Source organism: Electrophorus electricus, chromosome 1, assembly GCF_041902795.1.
Source record: "Electrophorus electricus isolate QZ-2024a chromosome 1, ASM4190279v1, whole genome shotgun sequence".
Lineage (NCBI taxonomy): Eukaryota > Metazoa > Chordata > Actinopteri > Gymnotiformes > Gymnotidae > Electrophorus > Electrophorus electricus.
Window position 1 is genome coordinate 3,585,973 of NC_137497.1, and position 21,920 is coordinate 3,607,892.

General features: G+C 42.5%; 2 protein-coding genes and 1 long non-coding RNA gene across 7 annotated transcripts; 1 reads left to right on the top strand and 2 right to left on the bottom strand.

The window, feature by feature from the left end:
- Window positions 1-3,724: 3,724 nt before the first annotated feature.
- LOC145658908 (uncharacterized) lies at window positions 3,725-6,264 on the bottom strand. Its single transcript, XM_081718633.1, has 3 exons — window positions 5,647-6,264; window positions 5,448-5,543; window positions 3,725-5,009 (listed from the first exon to the last, which is right to left on the bottom strand). The coding sequence occupies exons 1-3, from the start codon at window positions 5,774-5,776 to the stop codon at window positions 4,864-4,866; spliced, it is 372 nt and encodes a 123-aa protein (XP_081574759.1). The 5' UTR covers window positions 5,777-6,264; the 3' UTR covers window positions 3,725-4,863.
- A 1,177-nt stretch (window positions 6,265-7,441) lies between these two features.
- Window positions 7,442-10,600, top strand: LOC145659313 (uncharacterized). 2 transcript variants are annotated; one of them, XR_014125429.1, is made up of 3 exons: window positions 7,442-8,002; window positions 8,355-8,512; window positions 8,656-10,600. It is a non-coding gene; the product is annotated as an uncharacterized LOC145659313 (long non-coding RNA). The 2 variants fall into 2 exon arrangements; XR_014125420.1 differs by having other exon boundaries at window positions 8,355-8,499.
- A 2,941-nt stretch (window positions 10,601-13,541) lies between these two features.
- Window positions 13,542-20,331, bottom strand: LOC145658670 (uncharacterized). 4 transcript variants are annotated; one of them, XM_081717008.1, is made up of 5 exons: window positions 19,732-20,331; window positions 18,188-18,299; window positions 15,473-15,766; window positions 15,291-15,364; window positions 13,542-14,504 (listed from the first exon to the last, which is right to left on the bottom strand). In XM_081717008.1, exons 2-5 carry the CDS (start codon window positions 18,246-18,248, stop codon window positions 14,469-14,471), a joined length of 465 nt encoding a protein of 154 aa, XP_081573134.1. In that variant the 5' UTR covers window positions 18,249-18,299; window positions 19,732-20,331; the 3' UTR covers window positions 13,542-14,468. The 4 variants fall into 4 exon arrangements, with proteins under 4 accessions (XP_081573134.1, XP_081573092.1, XP_081573031.1 ...); XM_081716966.1 differs by having other exon boundaries at window positions 13,542-14,501; window positions 15,074-15,364; XM_081716905.1 differs by having other exon boundaries at window positions 15,074-15,364; window positions 19,805-20,325.
- Window positions 20,332-21,920: the final 1,589 nt, after the last annotated feature.

The following is a 21,920-nucleotide window of genomic DNA, read 5'->3' on the forward strand; positions in this document are numbered from 1 at the left end:
TGTTTAGCTCGTTCGCCAGAGACTCATCCACACTCATCAGTCCGGAGGGTGGGCTCCTGTAGTCCGTGATCATCTGTAGTCCCTGCCAAAGGAATCTAGAGCCACTCTGCTGGAACTGTGTCTCTAGTTTCCTCCCGTAGCGCCGCTTCGCCTCCCTCACCACCCTGCGCACTCTGTATGCTGCAGTCGTGTACTCGTCCATGTTCCCGCTGACGATCCCCGCATTGTAGGCAGCAGTGTGAGAATTCAGAGCCTCGTGGATGGTTTTGTCCACCCAGGGCTTCTGGTTGGGAAACTTCTTGATTGTGGCTCTTAGAATCGTGTCATCCACCAGTTTCTCAATAAACCCCACTACTGCCTCCGTAAACCCGCTGACATCATCAGCGCTGCGCCGGAATATGTCCCAGTCTGCGTCATCCAGAGCGTCCTGCAGAACAGCCACCGATTGGTCCACTGTGCGACCTCCCTCTGAACCGGAGCTTCCCGTTTCAGCCGTTGTTTATATTTTGGTATGGTGACGATGGTGGCGTGGTCCGACTTGCCAAATGGTGGATGAGCTAGTGCCTTGTAACTGTCCTTGTATGGGGTGTAGCAGTCGTCAAGTGTCCTATTTCCCCTGGTGGGGAACGTTACTTGCTGGTAAAGGTAGGGCACTGCATGCTTGATGTTAGCGCTGTTGAAATCCCCAACCACGATAAGTGCAGCGTCCCAGTGTTGTGCCTGAAACTGTGTGAGAGCCTCATGAAGTTCACACAGTGCAGTGTCTGTGTTGGCCTGAGGTGGGATGTACACGATGTTGATGATGACCGAAGTGAACCCCCGAGGAAGGTAGAAAGAACGAAACTTGAGGGCGAGCAGCTCCAGGTTGGGTGAGCAGGAGCAGGTGAGAGTAACAACATTGGCATTGTTGCACCAGCTGTTGTTTACCATCACACACACTCCACCACCTCTCGACTTTCCCGAATCTGCCGTCCTGTCCATGCGGTGAACCGAGAAGAACTCGGCCGGCTGGATGGCGTGGTTTGGTACCACTGGGTTCAGCCATGACTCGGTGAAGCAGAGAAGGTTGCAGTCCCAAATGTCCCTCTGGAACTTTATCCTGGCCCGGAGGTCATCGAGCTTGTTGTCCAGAGACTGGACATTGGCTAGCAGGATGCTGGGTAAGGGAGCTCAGTGTGCGCGAACCCTCAGCCTGTTCCTGACGCCGGCTCGCTTCCCTCGAAGCCTTTTCCTTGCGCCGCGTCTTTTGTTTTTCCTCAGGATCTCCGTCAGCCATCTTGGATTCAGGGTTAGAGACAGCTTGAGGTGAGTGCTTTGTATATTAAGAGATATAAGTGCGTATCTGCTGTACGAGATACACGTCGTGGTGTGGAGAGAAGGGCTGCGGAGAAGTCAGGGGTAGTGGGAAGAGCGAAAAGAATGAAAAAGATAGCGAAAAGAGTGAAAAAAGTGCCAGGTGTGGACGGAGCAGTCGTGACGGCAGCCGACCTCACCGGCGCCATCTTGCATTTGGATTCCATGATTGCTTTAATGGTGTTTATAGGCTTGTTGCAGGTATGGGTGATGAGCAAGATGATGTTCCTCTCCACATGCTTACCAAACAAGGAGAGCACAGCATCAAAAACATACTGCTGTCTGTCCGTGAGTCGACTGGTGCTTGACGGAACCACCAAACACGCTGCATCAATGTCCTGAACTCCAGACGTACAGAGCTCATGTAAAGCTGCAGCTATTCTTAAATCATTGTCAGTGCTTTCTGTGTTTCTGTATCCAGGAGTATCAATGACGGTGAGAGAGAACAGACTCTGATTGATAAACACATCATACACAGTGACTGCATTTGTCTGAGATTTGGTTTGGTTTCTTTTTGTCTCTATGATCTCACACCAAATTATTTCACTACAGTGAGCATTCAGCATGTAGTTCACTATGGCATTGATGAGAGTGGACTTCCCTGATCCTGGTTCTCCAACCAGTAATATGGTTTTATGAGGTTTGCTTGGGTCTTGCTCTCCAAATGTCTCTCTTCTCAGTTTTTCAACAATTAAATTCCTGGTATTTAGGATACATCTTGAGATGGGTCCTTTTATGGATTCTTTTGTAATTCCTTGTAGTTGTTTTCCCAGTGAAGTCTCTTCCTGCCTACATAAAAACCACATTTGCAAGTAAAATTAATTCCTTTGAGTTACTGAACATGCTGTTGTTCTTGTTATGGTAATAATCATCATCTTTACTTTCTGCTAGAGATGTCAGTGATTTCTGATGTAAAAGGTAAACAATTACAAAAGTTTTTACCTTTGAAACAGTTAAAATAAATTATCCTAACATTGGTATTTAGTCATGGACATTTGCTGTCAGTTTCCTAGTCTACCTCCTTTAAAAGAGACAGTTGTATTTAAATCCAAATTCAGTAGATTTCACCCAGTGAGTGGATATCAAGCACAAGCAAAACACTTGACTTCAAAGGCTGAATAATGGATAACTTAGACTTGCCTGTTTTGGGCAAACTCCACCCTGCACACTAAGGTCTAAGCACTCAAGACAATTCTATAGATGATTCTTTAGATGATTCCATAGACAGTTCTGGGGTCTGAGGAGCAATCTGCACAATTTTAGCATTATTTCATTACTTCACGTGATGAACTTGCCAACTCTGATTACAACCCTGTGTGCTTTGAGATGTCTTCAGTTATTACTGAAATGGATTTTGGTGCATTTTTTTGCCTTCAAGAGAGAATTCAGAATGAATGATCAGTAATGTTGCCTTCAGTATGTTTGCACTTGTTATTTTTATTTGTGTGTTTTATTTGTCCATTTAAAGTGGGGTGAGAACTATGGTGGGGACAGTGTGACTAGCTGATGCCGTGGTACCAGCGAGCCAGAGAGGCCCCTCCCCAGCTCCTGTACGTGGACCGTGACTGCTGGTCCAGCGTCGGCAAGAGCAAGGAAGCGGCCTGTTCCACGAGTGGACCAGCTGGTCGCAGGCTGGACGTGTGGCACTTCATGAGAGAATTCGCGGCAGGTGTCACCACGGACAGTCACCAGCTGTAGGGCCTTTTCATGGGCCGCCTCTCCTTCTGTGTGTAAATGAGCTCTGTTTAATACTGTATTAAACTTCACAAAGTGAATGAGTACTGTTTAATATATTATACTTCACAATGTGAATGAGTACTGTATTATACTTCCCAAAGTGAATGAGTACTGTTTAATACTATATTCTACTTCACAAAGTGAATGAGTACTGTTTAATACTATATTATACTTCACAATGTGAATGAGTAGTTTAATACTATTATACTTCACAAAGTGAATGAGCTGTTTAATACTGTATTATACTTCACAAAGTGAATGAGTACTGTTTAATATTATATTATACTTCACAAAGTGAATGAGCTGTTTAATACTATATTAGACTTCACAATGTGAATGAGTAGTTTAATACTATATTATACTTCACAAAGTGAATGAGCTGTTTAATACTGTATTCTACTTCACAAAGTGAATGAGTACTGTTTAATATTATTATACTTCACAGTGAATGAGCTGTTTAATACTATATTATACTTCACAAAGTGAATGAGCTGTTTAATACTGTATTCTACTTCACAAAGTGAATGAGTAGTTTAATACTATATTATACTTCACAAAGTGAATGAGCTGTTTAATACTATATTATACTTCACAATGTGAATGAGTAGTTTAATATTATATTATACTTCACAAAGTGAATGAGCTGTTTAATACTATATTATACTTCACAAAGTGAATGAGCTGTTTAATACTATATTATACTTCACAAAGTGAATGAGCTGTTTAATACTATATTATACTTCACAATGTGAATGAGCTCTGATTTATACAGTATTTTACATCTCATTTATTCTGCTTTGTACTTCCCAAAGTGAATGGCAGCAGTTTATTTTGCATTCTGTTGCACAAAGTGAATGGACGCCTATTTAAACTGCTTTGTTCTTTAATAAAGTGAATGAGCATGTTTGCGACTTGTTGGTAATTAGAAACATGCTTACAAAAGATGCACTTGTTATTTTGATTGATATTATTTATTTGATGAACAATAAACAAGTTGTCATGTTACGGCCCCGCCCCCTCTTCAAACGTCTTGGTGTGTGCGTTCGTCCATGTTGCCACGCCCTTTCGTGTCGTCCACCTGTTCTGTATTATGTGTGATCGTCTTGTGTGTGTGTATGTCTCTTGTGTTGTAGTACATGTTGGTGTTTGAAAGGTGTTTAGTGTGGTGTTAGATGTGTCATCACTGTATGTTCATTAAAACTTATGTTTTCTCGTGCCCCTTCTCCACATCCTATTTGCTCCTTGCAGCAGCCGTTTTGGAGTGGGCAGCGGCACCATCGGGGGCAGCTGGCGGGCGATGGTGCTGGGGTCAGTGCCCGGGGCCAGAAGCTTCTTGAGCACGGAGAGGTACTCAGAGGCCTGGGCCAGCCACTGCTGTCTGTGCCTGACGCACAGAAGCCTGTACAACCTTCCGGACGGTCTTGTACAGCCCACAGGCCGTCAACTTACGGCCCAGCCGACGGCACTCGGGCTACGCACACAGGAGCTTGAATGCCCACATGCGGTACGGCATCCACAGGAACAGTCCGCTGTGGAAGAAAGCGTCGGGCGAAGATGGAGGTTGCACGTAAACCAGCCGGGGTCCGGGAGGAGACCACCACAGACGCAGATTCTTGGTCAGTGCCGGCCTCCCAGACTGCACTCTGGTGAAGAGCGTCCGGCTGACCCACTGGTGCTGCTCTCTGGGCAGCGTCTGCTTCCAGCCCTCAGGCAGAAGCATCTTAAACGAACAAACAGATGCATCGTGAACTTGGGCTTGGCGTTTTCCTCAACCTACCACAAAAGCACCAGAGGGGGGCTGGTGCTGCTCATCTCAGCAGTGGGCACTGGCTGCGTTTGCGAAGGCTGCTTTTCTGGTTCAGCCGTCGGCAGGGAGTGCTGGGGTGGGGCAGGGACCTCCGGAGCAGAGGAAGAGGAAGCTGGAACAACACACATTAATGAGCTTAGAAAAGGGCAAAAGATGTCACTTAACGTCACAACATGGGTGTATATCAGCCTTTGGGGACGACTGACACAGCCAAGAAGCTGAAAGTATCTAAAGCTACTGAAGCCTAAAAGCATCGAGTGCTACTGAAGCGCGATTCACTCCAACCCACCCCTCCACGACAACGACAACAGCAGAGTCAAGCAAATCTATGTTAATGAATTAAGCAGATGAAATGAAGATGAGTTTTAGCCAGCAAACAGAACAGCACCACTAAACATGCATTTAGTGATTTAATGATTAAGTACAGAATTAATTAATGACCGTGCAGGGTGAAATAAAGTTATAGCTGTGTTACAATGCATCACAACAAAACAGACCTTCTATTTTATACTTTTGTAGTTCACTCAGTCCATTCAGCAGGACAACTCACCTTCAGTGTCCAGTTCCATGGACACAGCCAGCAGCTCGGCATCGGAAGGCTCCTGTGCGTGCCTGCTGGCTGTGGAACTCCAATGGCTGGTGACACCTGCGTATGGAAACAAGGAGCAACTTCAGACACCAGAAAGGAGTCACATTCAAAGGCACTCAATGACTCGGTCATCCCCCCACACCCGCCCGCATGCACGCACCTGGAAGATGGGCCGCTGGTGCCGGAGCAGGCACAGATGGGGAGGTGGTCGCCACGGTTGCGGAGCACGTCTGTGTCCGGCCGCTCTCCTTCCCGTCTCTGCCCTGGATGTACTTTTGCAGCGCCTCCATCTTGCTCCCAGGCCTCACCGTCTGCCGCCGGATCCGCTGGACGTGGCTGGATTAACAAAACCTCACACGTAACCGCAAAACGTTCCACGTTCCAACGCTGCTGTGTTTGTCATGCGTGAATTCAGCACCTGCCTCCTCTTCTCCCTGTGCTTACCCTCATACAGGTCCCTGTACGAGACACTCTGGTGTTCCCCGAAGCCGACGAGACGCTGTTTCTCCCGCCCAGGAGAGGAGGACCCGTCCCTGGTCCGGCGCTCCCCGACGGCTCTCATTACGTCGGGAAAGAGGCTCGCGTCCTGGACCAGGGCATCCTTGTTGACCATAGCAGGCAACATCAAAGTCTCTTCACCCTCGTGCTCCCATTGAAGGGCCGCCAACACCATGACGGCGTATCCCATGTCGTGGGTCAGCAGCCATTTAAATGTTTGACCCCGGTACGGCCCGCACTGGACCGTGCTCTCGCTCAGCACCAGCCAGGCGTTCCTGGGGTCGTCCCCTGCTCTCCATCACATGGTCCTTGGCTTCCTCCTTCACCTCTCGGCGTTCCAAGCCTGCCGCTTGTAAGCGTTGGACAGCTCCACGGCCTCGGACCTGAATGCGGCTTGTACTCCATTCTGTCCAAAAGAAGACAAGAGAGGAAGAGACAAACATCGTGTGCACGCACGTCTGCGGAGACAAAAGACGACATGCGCACACAAAACTTTGACAGGCTGCTTACTTGAATTGTTGGTCAATACCCAAACTGTAGAAAGACGAACACACACATCAGTGCCACATACAGAACAGTACCGACACGTCGTGGTTTGCTTAGTGAACTTACAATGAACGCAGTAGACCGCTGCGCATCTGCAATACAGACAACAGACAACACACACATACATCAATACGGTCAACCTCGAGTTGTAAAGCACCACTCCAGACGTGCATACAAGCTAGCTGGGTGCATTTAATCATCCATGTTAATGTCATCTAGTCAGACACTGTGTTTTACACAGAAATGACCGAGACGAGCGAGCGATTTAGCGAGCTAGCTCGGTCGCTCGGGTGTGGCTGCTAATTTCGCCCCTTAAATCTCACTTTTACATTCTTGACGTACGTAGACGGGGAATAAAAGCCAGATAAAGACCTACAGCAAACGAATCGAAGAGCTAAACTTCAAACAACAGGAGAAAGCGGCTGTGCTGATCTGCACTGTAATCCGCAGACAGTCAGCTGGTGCTCGGCGGCTTTTCCAGTCGCGCTAGTTCACTAGCTAGTTGGCTAACGTACGACAGCTTTCTTTCAGTCGTCTAACAAAGCGGATGTGTTCAGATTCCGCTCATACTGAATAAAATGCACTAAAGCTCATAAAGACGGTGAAGCACCATGGCGTTGTTCAAGCATAACCCACTAATGTTAGTGTCCAAGAAAGCTACTGAAACACGTCTGCTAGTGTTGGTTTGTAGCTAACGCTGGTTTACACTGCAGCTACAGCACAGCTCAGCATCGACCTGTTCCAGCCTCTCCAGCTTTATTCCTCTCCAGTGGCTTGGCTGTTTTGTTTTGTGATGATGGTGTTTGCCCTGGTTTTCTCTCTGAACTGTGAACTCTCTTCTTCTTTGTGTATTGAGGACGAGTGTCAGGTGCTGTGCTGATCTCCACTGTCATCCGACTCCAACACACCTGAACCGGCGTCTCCTCATTAGATGCGCACACCTGAATGAACTCCAACGTCCACGAACGCTCCACCTTTACTGCTGATGGGTTATATTCACAAAGAGCTGTTTGTCCAGAAAATATGAATGTGTCTGCTGACTATAAGCATGCACGATATATAAACATATTTATATGCATTACTCATTGTATTGTTAAGTTTAAAGGCTTGTACACTCGATGATAATCTGGAATGCCATCAATTCCAGTATAACAAATGTAAAGGGGACGCATCCGGTTTTAATTGGGCCAAAATGCCGAAGAAACTGAGGAATTTGATGGAGGGCAAGAAATCAAAAAGAAAACATTTAAAATGAAAAAAGTGGCTGTAAAATAAGAAAGTACTACAAAGAAAGATGAAATGCGATCTGTCACCACAAAATGAAACTACACAACAGCGACTGCTGGGACTGCTATGAATGGTAGGCTGGTAGGTAGAATGGTAGGGGAAGGCAGACGAGGAGATCACTCAGACACAACTCTGTGTTTAGTGTTTAAAGTGTCTCTCTTCAGATGGATGACATCTGTGTACAGGTGGGAGCAGCAAACACACACAAGCTTCTATGTCTTACTTTATACAAGTGTGAACTGAGTGGCCATTTGAACTGTAATCAAACAGATTTTTGTTCAGCACATCTAGACACTTTCTGCAGTGTAAAAAATATTTGAATGGTGCAACCTCAAAAATCCATGTGTAACAAGCAGGTTAATTGGTTTTATTCAAATCAAGTCAAAAAGAAGCAAAAATAACCATTTGTTAATTAATTTGTTAATTAACTTAATTAACAAATAAACTTTACAATTTTACTGAGTACATTCAATATCTTAGTAAGGAAGTTTTAAATACATTTATTAAATTGTTTAATCAATTATTATGTCCCTTTAGGTTTTCTCAAGTTTCTTGTCAAAATTGTCTAAGAAAGTGAGAGAGGCTTGTGTGGTGGCGATGGAAGAACTCTGAAGAAGGAAAGGAGAATGCAGACAGTTCACTGTCATGGATGAGAGTAACTTCAGGCATAGAAGAATTGCAGGTGCATGTTTTATGTGGGTATAGAATTTTGTATATTCTTAATAACGTGTAATGGACATACAAGTCTTCATGCTTCATACCTTTAATTCTTTCATCTTGTTAATAGTGCTTAATTAATGTAATAATGCTTTACTTTTTATGTTACACGGTATGGAAGAGGGCGGATGGCTGGGGCGTTGTGGAGGAGGCAGTGGGTCTCTGGGATGCTGGGTGAAAATGCTGTCCACACTAAACAAAGAGAGCCAGTTCTTCGCCTAGTTCAGAGAAGGTCCGGAAGGGAACTAGTGCCACTTATCATTCAGCATGTAAGGAGGGGATCCACAATCCTCAGTGGTAAGTGGCGTGTCTACTGGCAGGCTCTCTCTCAGTTTGGCTACAGACATTACACAGTTAACCACAGTATATCAGTATACAAGGAAACTGTTTGGAGGCTTAGCGGTAACCGGACAGAGGAGCTGTAAAAGGATCACTGGACAGTAATACAATGGTATGAACAGCTAGCAAAAAAACACCATAATGTCCCTCTAGGACAACTCATTCATGATCTTGGAAAACTCCATGAATGAGAAGTCCTACTATGCATATTTATTAGCAAGCACATTAGTCTGAAGACATTAAGTCTTTTTTAATGTGTGTATTTTACTGTTTATGTAAGACATGTTCAAATAAAGTTAAAATACAATTTCAAATGTGTTATAAATAGATTAATAATGTACAGTCATTCTGAATTGTCATGTCGTTCAGGGTTGTTCACCTTGAATTTCACTAATGTGACACTAATGAAGTACATGCTTTTTTGAAATGAAATTCTGTTCCTAGTACAGTACAGGACAAATAGTGATGACTAAAACAGTAACTAAATTCTGTTCCTAGTACAGTACAGGACAAATAGTGATGACTAAAACAGTAACTACATTCTGTTCCTAGTACAGTACAGGACAAATAGTGATGACTAAAACAGTAACTACATTCCGTTCCTAGTACAGTACAGGACAAATAGTGATGACTAAAACAGTAACTAAATTCTGTTCCTAGTACAGTACAGGACAAAATACTGTCACTCCTTTCTTGTCTTTTTGGTACATTTTGGTCAAAACCTTTAAATCTCTCATTTTATGGAGGCAGGGAAATAAAAAATGTGTTCCAGCCAGTACTTAATACTTACAATAGTAATGTTTACCAACCTTTGTAAATGTCTATATATTGAGATGTTTTATAACTTTAGGTAAGGGGCTATTTCATAAATTACTACCAAGTCATTTATGCATTTCTTAACAGACAACTTAAAATGTTAAGTTTACTTGAAAGTGTGTCATTTGTAAATGACCTATAGACATTTATAGATATTCCTGTATATTGAATTCCACTTTAGTTTAGTGGCTGTAAAAATGCTACAGATAATTTATATATTGTCACATTACGGCCCCACCCCCTCCTCAAACGTCTAGGTGTGTGCGTGTGTGTTCGTCCGTGTTGCCTCGCCCTTTCGTGTCGTCCATCTGTTCTGTGTTATGTGTAATCCTCTTGTGTGTATATATGTCTCCTGTGTTTTAGTACGTGTTGTTGGTGTTTGGAAGGTGTTTAATGAGGTGTGTGGTGTTAGATGTGTCATCTGTGTGTTAATTAAAATGTATAATTGAACGTGCCCCTTCTCCGCATCCTGTTTGACTCGTCGCGTCACATATATGATGTAGGAAATCCATAAACTACAGCTGCTGTTTGTTATTGTTTAACAAATCATTTGTATGGCTACATTTTTAATTATTTTAACTGGGGTTCACAAGGACTATTAGGAGCCAGGATTAGTAAAGCTGTAATTTTAACAATACATTAACTAATGGTGCATATCTTCGGAATTCCTGAATTGTTCACCATTAATTAATTCTGAAATAGTAACATACATATTTATATTAACATTTAAGGTGTTTAGCAGACACTCTTATCCAGAGTGACTTTGTTGTCCATAAAACAACAGTTCCTCTGCTGTTGTATATTCTGTATATTCTGTCTATATTTCGTATATCGTTGTCAATTACTCATTAGTTGCATGTATAAATGTCAATACTGCTGCAGAGGAGTCACCCGAGCCTCACCACAAACACTTCATTGCATGAATGTCCTGTATGTTTATGCAAATGACAAATAAACATGACTTATGGGATCATTAATCGTGCTCATGTAGAAAAAAATGCTGTTTTGAGACTGAAGTTATTGTCAAGCTTGTGGGTCAAATGATAGAATGTCAACCTTTACAGAAGAGGGTTGGGGTCAAATGATGATAAAACAAGTTGATGGACTGAAATAAATAAGAGTCAACTGAACGTTTCTCTCAGTAGGTGCTCTTGTACCAGTGAAGCCCCTTCTAATGGCTCATGTTGGACATGTAGTCATGGAGACTGTCCTCCCCTTTGCTTTCCCAAGCACTTTCACTTTCATAATGAACCTGCTTCAGCTCATGATGGGATAGACAATTAGCACATGTCTTGAATCCATTATCATAGAGCAAGGAGACCACTAGGTGGCGCACTGACACTGGATTTGGTTGACTTCATTACAAGCATGTTTACTATATACACATTTTTGATGAGGAGGAATGCAGTGTGTCTGAACAGCAGGTCTACAGTGATGAGAGGGAATGCAGTTTGTCTGAGCAAAAGTTTCAAGTTTCAAGTTTGGTTTATTTGTCACATGCATAGTCATACACAGTATAACTTGCAGTGAAATGGTTGACAGTGCTCTGTCCAAACTGAGGAAAAAGAAAACAGGGGTGCATAGAGAAATATATATTCTATATATGTACAAAAATATATTAACAATGTATGCACAATATATGTATATTATGTTTATATACACAATGTATATATGGTTATGTATATATGTATGTACACAATGTACAGAATGTACAGTTCCATCTTGTAATTGACATATTTACAGTTATGTTACATGGTGGTAATTGAACATATTTACAGTTATGTTACATGGTGGTGGTGGTCCCCACAGTTTATCAGTTTCCCTGATTCAGGGCCCGAATGGTCTGAAGGGAAGAAGCTCCTCTTCAGTCTCTCTGTCTTGGTCTTCAGGGAGCGAAAGCGCTTCCCTGACCTCAACAGAGAGAAGAGCCTATTGTTGAGATGGGTGGGGTCCTTGGTCTGGTACCACTTGTAGTAGATGGTCTACAGGTCAGGAAGTTCCGTATGAGTGATGCGCTCTGCTGAACGCACCACCCTTTGGTGCTTGTCTGTCCTGCTTGGTGCTTTTAGACCTGACAGTCCACACCATTCATTTGAAAATAATCCTTTGTGGCATACTGAACCTCTCTCTCCCTCTCTGACCCTCTCATATTCCCTCTCTCTCTCTCTTTCTAGATATATAGTGTTACATCCTGTGTTCATTTGGTTGGTTGGTGTGTGTGTGTGTGTGTGTGTGTGTGTGTGTTATTACTGAAGACTGACCGTTGTGAACACATTACAGAATTGGCCTACTGAGTTGCTAATTCAATACTGTCATTATTATTCCTATAATGATGTCACTTCTCACTATTAGTGCTGTAAGGCAACATTCGTGTGGACTGAACTGTTAGTCGTGATGTGCGTAATATATGTGATGTATTAGCACAGAAACTTTAGCTTTGTGTCGATCTGGAACTTCTCCTGTAAGAATAGAGGAACAGTACCGCATCCCCCTCCTAGAAGGCGCTATTGGACAACCTAAGTAATTACGGTATGTTCATGTTGCACAGTAGATTCCCTGTTAATGTTTTACTGTATACGAGTGCCTAGCAATGATAATGATGGAATTATTATTGGAATGTTCTGTTTTCTCTTCCAGACCATATTTCTCATATATGTAATAACATGCTTCTCACTTCATATCATCCACATACTTCTCACAAACCTGAGTGTATATTAATGTGCATAGTGAATGTGTTGGTGTTGGAACGTACATCATTGAATATCACCACTAATACTGCATTGTGACCAACACTCTGAGGGAGGACAAACCCCCCTTAGAACCTGCCCCACTATTCAGTTCACTTACCCCACTTACCCCGAACAGAGTGAGGTATTCAAGTGTAAAAATATCCGCTCTTGGGGAAGTTGGACTTGTGATCTGTGATGTTTTCTGTAACGTCATCACGTGTTTTCTGAAGAGGTTCACATCATCATATAGAATCTGTAGGGGACTTCAGGTCACTTTTTTCCATGATAACATCTAAAAATGATACCTGAAGCAAGACGTTCAGTTATCTCTGTTGTTTGTGATTACATTTTTAATAACCATCACTGGCACTCGGAGGCGAAAGGAGTTATTCCTTAATCCCATCCATCAACTCTTACCCTGCAGGACGGGTTAGACGTGCGCACTTCACCCTAATTCAGATTACAGAATAATTCACAGTCATAGCCAGTGGACATTTTCATATCCAAAGAGCAGAAGTTAGAATTCAACATGCCTGTCATCCCATGTGTAACTTATGCTAACTGCATTTAGATTTTAAGAAAACTGATCAAAATATTTCCTCTTTGATTTAAATCATCACATCCGTGCTCAGGGAATTCTTGCATCCTTACGGGACTCCATGGAAGTTCAGGAAACATGTGTAAGATCCCTGCAGTTCACACTGCCTTGTGTAACCCTAGTCAGATATTTCTATCAACAAAAATACAAAACAACAACAAATCTCCCAAAAACTGCAAACCATCATAAAACAATAAAACTGTTTTACAGCTGTAATTTAGCGATTCCTGATAAATATTTTTTCATCTCTCTCAGTTGCACTCCTTGGTCCTCTGTGTTTCCTTGGCACCTATAAGGCTTGTCTTGTACATAGTGGTTTGTTGGTGGAGTTGTTTGTGTTTATATTTGTTTACATTGCTTGTTTACACTCACCTCCTGTCAGAGGGTGTGTGTATGTTTTCTGTCATTTAGGAATCTGATAAAGTGACAAAGTAATTGATCTACAAAAGCAGATTGAGTTGATCTACAACAGGTGGTGGTGTAGTAACACTGACAGCGCTACTACCACCTAGTGGTAGAAAAGAGAACTTTTTAAAAGCAGAATTTATTTTTCACATTACATTCTATATTACATACAAAGTCATTTACTTCAGCTGTCAAGGCAGAGCTGTCTACTGTATGGGAAATAGCAAATTAATACATAGATTTGTTTGCATTATTAATACATTAATAATCTTAGTTTATTTGATCAAGTATTCTAATGCTGGGTATTGTTAACACCATCAACAACAACAATAATGCTTTTATTTATTTATGTAGCATGTTCATGTAAAATCTTGTATTTACATAAACATTTACATAAAATATTAATGATCTTTCATTATGACTGAGGATAAAGAGAAACTGCTTTCCTGCATAATATTTTTCAATCAAATTTCATTTATATTGCGCTTTTTACAACACATGTTCACAGAAGGATAGAGCCAGAAGGTTCTGAGATACGAGCCTTTGAGTGATGTTGATGCTATAATTATAGTCAGGGTTTATGAGTCGGGTAGGACCAGCCAATCAGAGCCTTGGAAGCAAACCCCAACGCATCAGTCCTGCTGGACCCCATCAGCACACTGGTGGCCTTTATCAGACTGCCTCCATCAGCAGAGTGGAGCTCCAGACCTGCACCCAAACATCCACCGCACCACCGGGTTGACCTCCGGTCCCGGTGACCCAGATGAGCAGGTGTGTCAGTGCAGACCTGGGAATGCTGACCTGCTCACAGGCCGCATGCGCCACTTTAACGCAGAAGTGTCAGAGGTGTGTTGTCATCACGCCTCGTGCTCTCCCTGATCCAGTGACTGTATGTGGGTGCAGTGGGGGGTTTGAAAGCAGTCTGCCTTCAAGGCAACAAAGTATTTCATAGATATTAGATATTAGATTTTTTCCTCAGCTGCACAATCACCAGCCCTGCTGCCACAAGCCCCGCCCCCATCAGAGCCAGGAGCACCGCCAACACCATCACTGTGGAGCTCTGATCTGGACATGGCTGGACTTCTGAAACACACGATTGTCAGTAAATATAAACCACTATTTAAACAGTACAGAGTTATAATCATGTGTATGGTTTTAACATGTGTCATATGCTGTTTAAACTGTGGTTCATATGATGGTTCAGTGTTCACTCTGGTACATAATCACTACACCATCACTGACTACATTTACATATTAACACACGGCATAATTAGATAACATTTACATGCACACAACAGCAGGACTAAGGCCTCAGTTTCATAATTACATATTACAGTCTGACAAACAATAAACAGACCATTCATGATGCAAGAAAGCAGTCTGACTTTGCATCCCCTTCATGACAAACATTATTCATGCACAAGTTTACTAATTAAAAAAAACAAAACAAAAACACCATACTACTAGGGTTTCGTAAGCTGAGAAGATGCCATTCTTTAACAGTCTGCAGTTATAATGTAGTTATTGAGAACTGCATTAAATTTTTATCATTACACCTTATCTAGATTCCTTACTGACACTACATACACTATCTCCCTAACAAAATAATTCTAGACAACATTGAGATCACAGTATTCACATTGAATACATACCTTCAACAGTAACTGTGTATGTGTGAATGACTTCTTTATTACTGGTGTCCCAGATCGTGTAAACTCCACTATCAGATGGTGCTGTTTCTCTCAGCTCAACAGCAGAGATCAGAGATGCTCTCTGTGCGTATTCATCTTTACATTGTAATGAGCTTCCAGCCACTGTGCAGATCTGTCCACTAGAGGGAGCAGCTGCACCTCTGCTGTTATACATCACCTTCACTGACTCTGATATGGGCAAATCCAGCACCAGATTTTCATTGGGCTTGATCCAAAGTGAAGAACTCAATGCTGAAAACAAAAACCATCAGGAACTTCAAATGGGCTCAAATCTAATACACACTATTAAACCTAAATCATTAAGGGTTCATTAGCAAAGACTGAGAGAACAAACCTTACCCTCTATCCGTAGACTCACATCACAGATGTCTGCACCATCACACTCACAGGTGTACCAGGTCCTCTTGGTGTAATCAACATCAGTGATGGTGAGGGAGAGATCTCCCTTCAGGTACTGATCATGTGACATGTGAAATCCCTCCTTTGACTGACAGGATGTCTGGTTACACTGAGCCAGAATGTCAAGTTGTTTATGGAACTCAGTCCATGTGACCAGACCAGAACACGTCTGAGTGCAGGGGAGAGTAGCATCGTCATGAAGATTCACCTTTACTGAAGAGGTCGGTGCACGCACTGAAAGAGATTAAGAAAGTGGAGTTTAAAAAGGCATTCAATAAATCAGACCACAACCCTTTTAGACCAGATGAGTGATGGAGGACTTTGTTGCCTTGAAGGCAGACTGCTTTCAAACTCCCCACTGCACCCACATATAATCACTGGATCAGGGAAGTCATGTCCCATCCCCACACCATGGAGATTAGATACACTGTCAGAAAGTCTACCACAATGTTTAATACTATTTGGCAGGAGAGAGTAGCATCATCATGAAGATTCACTATTACTGAAGATGTCGATACAGGCACTGAAAGATTAAGAAACTGGAGTTTTAAAAGGCACTAAATAACAAAAATATAGAATAAAAACAGAAACAACTGCATAAGAGCATAAATCAGACAGAGACCACACTCCTTTTAGACCAGATCAGTTATGGAGGACTTTGCTGCCTTGAAGCCAGACTGCTTTCCATTACGCTTTCCTACTCCTGTAACCCCAATACTACTGCATTCATTTTGGAAATGGCCAAAGCTCTACACATTCTGGCAAGTCATTTTTGAGACCTTCCTAGGAAAGTCACCATTTAAATGGAAAGAATCCATTCCACCCACATACAGTAACTGGATCAGAAAAGTCATGTCCCATCCCCATACCATGGAGAAGATTAGATACGCTGCCAGAAGGTCTACCAGAATACTATTTGGCAACCTTTCCTAAGAACATGGAAACTGACAGCATGATAATATTGTTGGGTGAGCTCAAACCCACATCAGCTAGGTGATGACACTGACAGCCTACTGGGTGAGCAACCACGCTCTAATGATGGTGGGCCCGTGAGCAGAACAGTTAGACCTTGGAACAGATAAAACAAGAGGAAAAACTGAACCACCACTCCAAGCGTGGAAAAAGGGAGAACAAAGGACAACACAGGAAGAATGGCATCCCCGATACACTGGGGAAAACCAAACTAAAACTTCCCAAACAAAACCAGAAACCTGGAGGAACTCTAAGGAAAGCCTCAGGAGAGAGACAGACTCAAGAGGGAAAACTGGAGAAAGGAGGGGACGTGTAAAAACACATACACCCTCACAGAGCAGAAGAGAGGTGCAGCACAAGGGCTCACAGACCTCAATACCCAGTTACTTATAGGAGCTTGGCTCAAAACAATAGCAAGGACCCAACACTGAGTGACTGGGCTTTTACAGATCTAGCCCAGCTGTCAGGTGTAAAGGAAATACTATGTGCTTCAGTGATTCACATACATTCAGCAGTATCGGGTTCCCTAGGAAGAATGTTTATGTAAGCAAAGAACGTTAAGGGAGTGTGACAATAGATCAGATAAGCAGGAAATGTCTCTTGTTTTATTGCCTGCAATTAAGAAACGACACTCAAGCAGATTGTTACCAGCTGGCCTGAAAGAGATAAGCAACGCTTAAAGCTGATTGGTGTATGAGCCATAGCAACAAGAGGCAGGAAGTCCGTGATTGGTCAAAGCATACAGTTAGAATTGTATATTAAGCAACGCTCTGTATGACTCGGGGCTTCTCTTGGTAGTGAACCCCACACTCTGTGCAATCTTTCTTTTCTATTAAAACCTTTTTTTTTACTTATTATCCACATCTGACTCCCCGTTTCATTGAATTTCCACCACACAGGCATCAAGCCTGATTAGTAGTGTGGTTGACTCAAGGCCTCGGCCTGGTGCCAGCCCTTACAAATATAACCTATTCTGTCCTTTGATTTTACTTGTATTGTCTGTTTGTCTTTTATAGAAGTCTGACAATGCATTATGTTTGTATGTTAATTTCTGGTATGAGAGAAGAGTTAAGTTTTTTACACCTATGATATAATGTGAAAATTAACAGACACCCCCCACCCCTTCAAAAAAAACAAAAAAACAACCACACCCACAGAACTCAGAGCTTAAAAGAGAGATACCAGAGAAATCCCAAGAGATGAGCCCAGTGATTTGGTCTCATAAAGGGAAGAAGCTTGAGAGAAAAGGGTTACTTGAGGAACGCACTCAACCTCATATATACCACTATCCCAACCAGCCTGGTACCTGCACTCATAAAGAGAAGCACAAGACTGAACACCAGCCTGTGTGGGAGCATATTACTGAAGAGAGGCTCTGTTCCTCTCTCTAGGTAGCCTAGCAAGGTTGGCTATATTAGATATAAGGTAAATATTCGTCTCTATCGCTTGTTAAATATATCCAATACCAAATAAAATGGCTGCAACTTTCATGTATCAATAACAAAACAACATTTACCTCAATTTATATTCTGCCAATTACTAAATGTTTTCTATGCTCAGGTATGTTTTCTGTTTTCTACGCTGAGCACAAAAAATATACAGTTATAAAACTGGATTATAATACAACAGAATGGGACCAAGCTGAAACATTTAGAAAAGAAAGAAGCCATTCTGTCAACTTACCGGTTATGACCGTCAGCACAGATAACAGCAGGACCCAGGGACACATGCTATAGGATGACATGGCTCAGGAGAATCTAATCAATACTGTAGGTGTAGGGATCACTGGAAGAATCTGGAAAATTATAATAAGCCACAGTTATGCAGTGCCCTCATCAACATTACCTTAAAAGAACAAGACTATCATAGTTTTTTAAAAACAATTAGTGCTTAATACTTATCATTGAGCAAATTTTGTCTTGAAATGTTGTTGTCATGTTTTATATGAATCTCCTAAGAACACTTTAAACCATTTTGCATAAACTAAGTGAATGCTAAGATTACATAAATAGAGAATAATGCGCAAAATGGAATAGGATTAATTCTTGAATTAATAAAATAATTGCTGTATGTGCAGACATAACAGAAAATGCCTTAGACATGGATATTCGCGATTGTGCAAGAAAACATGTGTACGTGACAGTTAGACAGAGGCGATGGCTGAGATGGAAAAGTACGAAAGCAGAACTGGGCGCAAGGCAAGAAAACTATAAGTCTGTGTGTTCCGAAGTTATGCTTTAGATCTCACTCAGACTGTGTTGTGAAGTGACATCTCCAGAGCTCTACATTAATCAAAGGCAACAAGGTAACGCAGTTTCCGGTCTCTTCTTTCTTGCATTAACAGACACGACACTACGCAGTTAACACTGGCTTACTATTTTACTAGCTAGAGTTAGCTGAACAGTTAGAAGATAACGTCCACAGCCACATATCTGAATTAACCTTGTTCAGATGACATTGTTGTGTTAAACAGGTCACACACGATGTCAAGTTTATGGTTAGTTAGCTATATTTATTACATTACTGTTACAGAAACACCAAACCCAAATTATTTTAGCTGGGTAGCTAACTGTTTATTATTATGCTAAATGGGTGTTTTCACACACATCTGGACACACAGTGAGGTGAAGGCTTTTGGAGGATGGCTTGGCTTCAAGAAGGGCCACAAAGATGCCACTTCTCTCCCAGAAAAACATTAAGGACAGACTGATATTCTGCAGGAAGTAAAGGGATTGGACTGCAGATGACTGGGGTAAAGTTACTTTCTCTAACAAAGATGTCCCCTTCAGACTGTTTGGGACATCTAGACAAATGATTGTCTGGAGAAAAAAAAGCTGAGCTCTACCATCAGTCCTCTGTCATGCCAACAGTGAGGCATCCTGACACTGATCAAGCACAAGCATTAGTGCAGAAGGCCTCTTTCGATGTTGCGTTATGGAAGGAGAGCCAGTGTAGGCCCGATAGCTGTTGCTAACTTAGCAGAAATAGCGCTACAAGGTGAATATGGATTAAAGCATTTATCTTTCATATGTAACAAGCCACATGGATCTAAACATAATTTCTGGGGAATTGATGATCCCATGTAGAAATAACCATCATACTCCGATAGGCTACATTTCCAGTTAACCTAGCTAGCGTTGTGGCTACAGACGTTAGCGAAGCTAGGAGAGCTAGCTAACAAGCACAGGCCCGACCTCAGGTCAGCGGACCGAGTATCAGCTGCTCACCGTCTGGTGGATCAAAGCAGATCAACCCATACAAGCTGAGGTGTGATCCAGCTGTGAATCTTTAGTTAAATACCTGTGTGGTAAACACCTGTACACGGTGGTAAACGCTCACGTGCGGTAAACCCCGTTTTGTGGTCGTAACATCTGGTGCACGTCCCACATCCGCATTGAAAGCTTCGGCGCGAGCCTACATCTTGTGTCGTCATCATCCCTAGGCGGAAGCTTTCTCGCTCCTTTATCGCACACAATGAAAATCTAAAATAAGTGTGTTCTTTAGCTTAATTAAACATATCTTGGGTCTAATGCACCTAAAAAAAATTGTTTGCTAAGCATATGTAGAAAAGAAAAGTCTTATTTTTTGGAAATTCAAACCTTCCCCTTTTTTTCTGTTAAATCCACTACATTTATAAAGATCACTTTCTTAGCTACTCATAACATTCCTATTGTGGGAAGGTGGATAAAATAGTTTCAAAGTTTGTCATGTACATAATCATACATGGTCTAACTTGCAGTGAAATGCCTTTGTGACTGTTCTGTTCGAGCTGAGGAGAGATGCAAGGATTACAATATTTGTATAACATGTATATATACACAATGTACTATATATATATATATATAATGTGTGTGTGTGTGTGTGTGTGTGTGTGTGTGTGTGTGTATATATTTGTATATAGACATTGTAGAATTTCCAGTTTTTCTTACAATTTACAGTTTCAAGTTCAAGTTCAAGTTCGGTTTATTTGTCACATACATAGTCATACACAGTACAACACGCAGTGAAATGGTGGAGAGTGCTCTGTCCAAACTGAGGAAGAGAACCAGGGGTGCATAGAGAAAAAAATATGTATACAGATAAATATATATATTCTATGTATGTACAAAAATATATTAACAATGTATGTACAATATATGTATATTATGATTATATACACAATGTACAATGTATATGGTTGAGTATATATGTACACAATCTACAGAATGTACAGATCCATTGTATAGTACCATATCTACAGTTGTTGTAACAGGTTAATTGAGTATAAATCTAAAATCTAAAATCTATATATACAGATGTACAGATATACAGTCATGTTATGTGGTGGTGGTGGTGGTCCCCACAGTTTATCAGTTTCCCTGATTCAGGGCCCGAATGGCCTGTGGGAAGAAGCTCCTCTTCAGCCTCTGTCTTGGCCTTCAGGGAGTGGAAGCGCCTCCCTGACCTCAACAGAGAGAAGAGTCTATTGTTGGGATGGGTGGGGTCCTTCACAATTTTCCTGGCCTTGGTTTGGCACCGCTTGTAGTAGGTGGTCTGCAGGTCAGGAAGTTCCGAGTGAGTGATGCGCTCTGCTGAACGCACTACCCTTTGGAGTGCTTGTCTGTCCTGCTTGGTGCCATTTCCAAACCAGACTGTGATGTTCCCCGTGAGGATGCTCTCGATAGTGCAGGTGTAGAATTTCCGCAGTACCTTGGAGGGCAGTCTGAAGTCCCTTAGGCGTCTGAGGTGGTAAAGACGCTGACGAGCCTTCTTTGCCAGGGAGCTGGTATGGCGGGACCAGGACAGGTCCTGCGAGATGTGAACACCAAGGTACCTGAAACTATCTACTCTCTCCACCGTGGTTCCACTGATCCTCACAGGTTGGTAGTGCCGCTCCTGCTTCTTGCTGCAATCCACGATCAGCTCCTTTGTCTTACTGACGTTTAGGAGGAGATTATTTTCCTGGCACCAGTTTTCCAGGTGTTTAATCTCCTCCAGGTAGGCCCTCTTGTCGTTGTCCGAGATCAGACCCACGACAACGGTGTCATCAGCAAACTTGACAATGGTGTTAGAGCTGGAAGTGGCTGTGCAGTCGTAGGTGTACAGTGAGTAGAGCAGGGGGCTTAGGACACAACCCTGAGGAGCTCCAGTGCTGAGGGTGAGGGTGGATGAGGCGCAGTTGCCCACCCGTACTGATTGTGGTCTGTCTGTTAGGAAGTTGGAGATCCAGTCGTACAGGGATGTATGCAGTCCTAGATCTCCCAACTTAGTAGTGAGTAGGGAGGGAATGATAGTGTTAAATGCTGAACTGTAGTCGACAAATAGCATTTTAACATAATTTCCCCTCCCTTCGTCCAGGTGAGTCAGTGTAGTGTGGAGCAGATGTGCAATCGCATCGTCAGTGGAGCGGTTGTGGCGGTATGCAAACTGCAGTGGG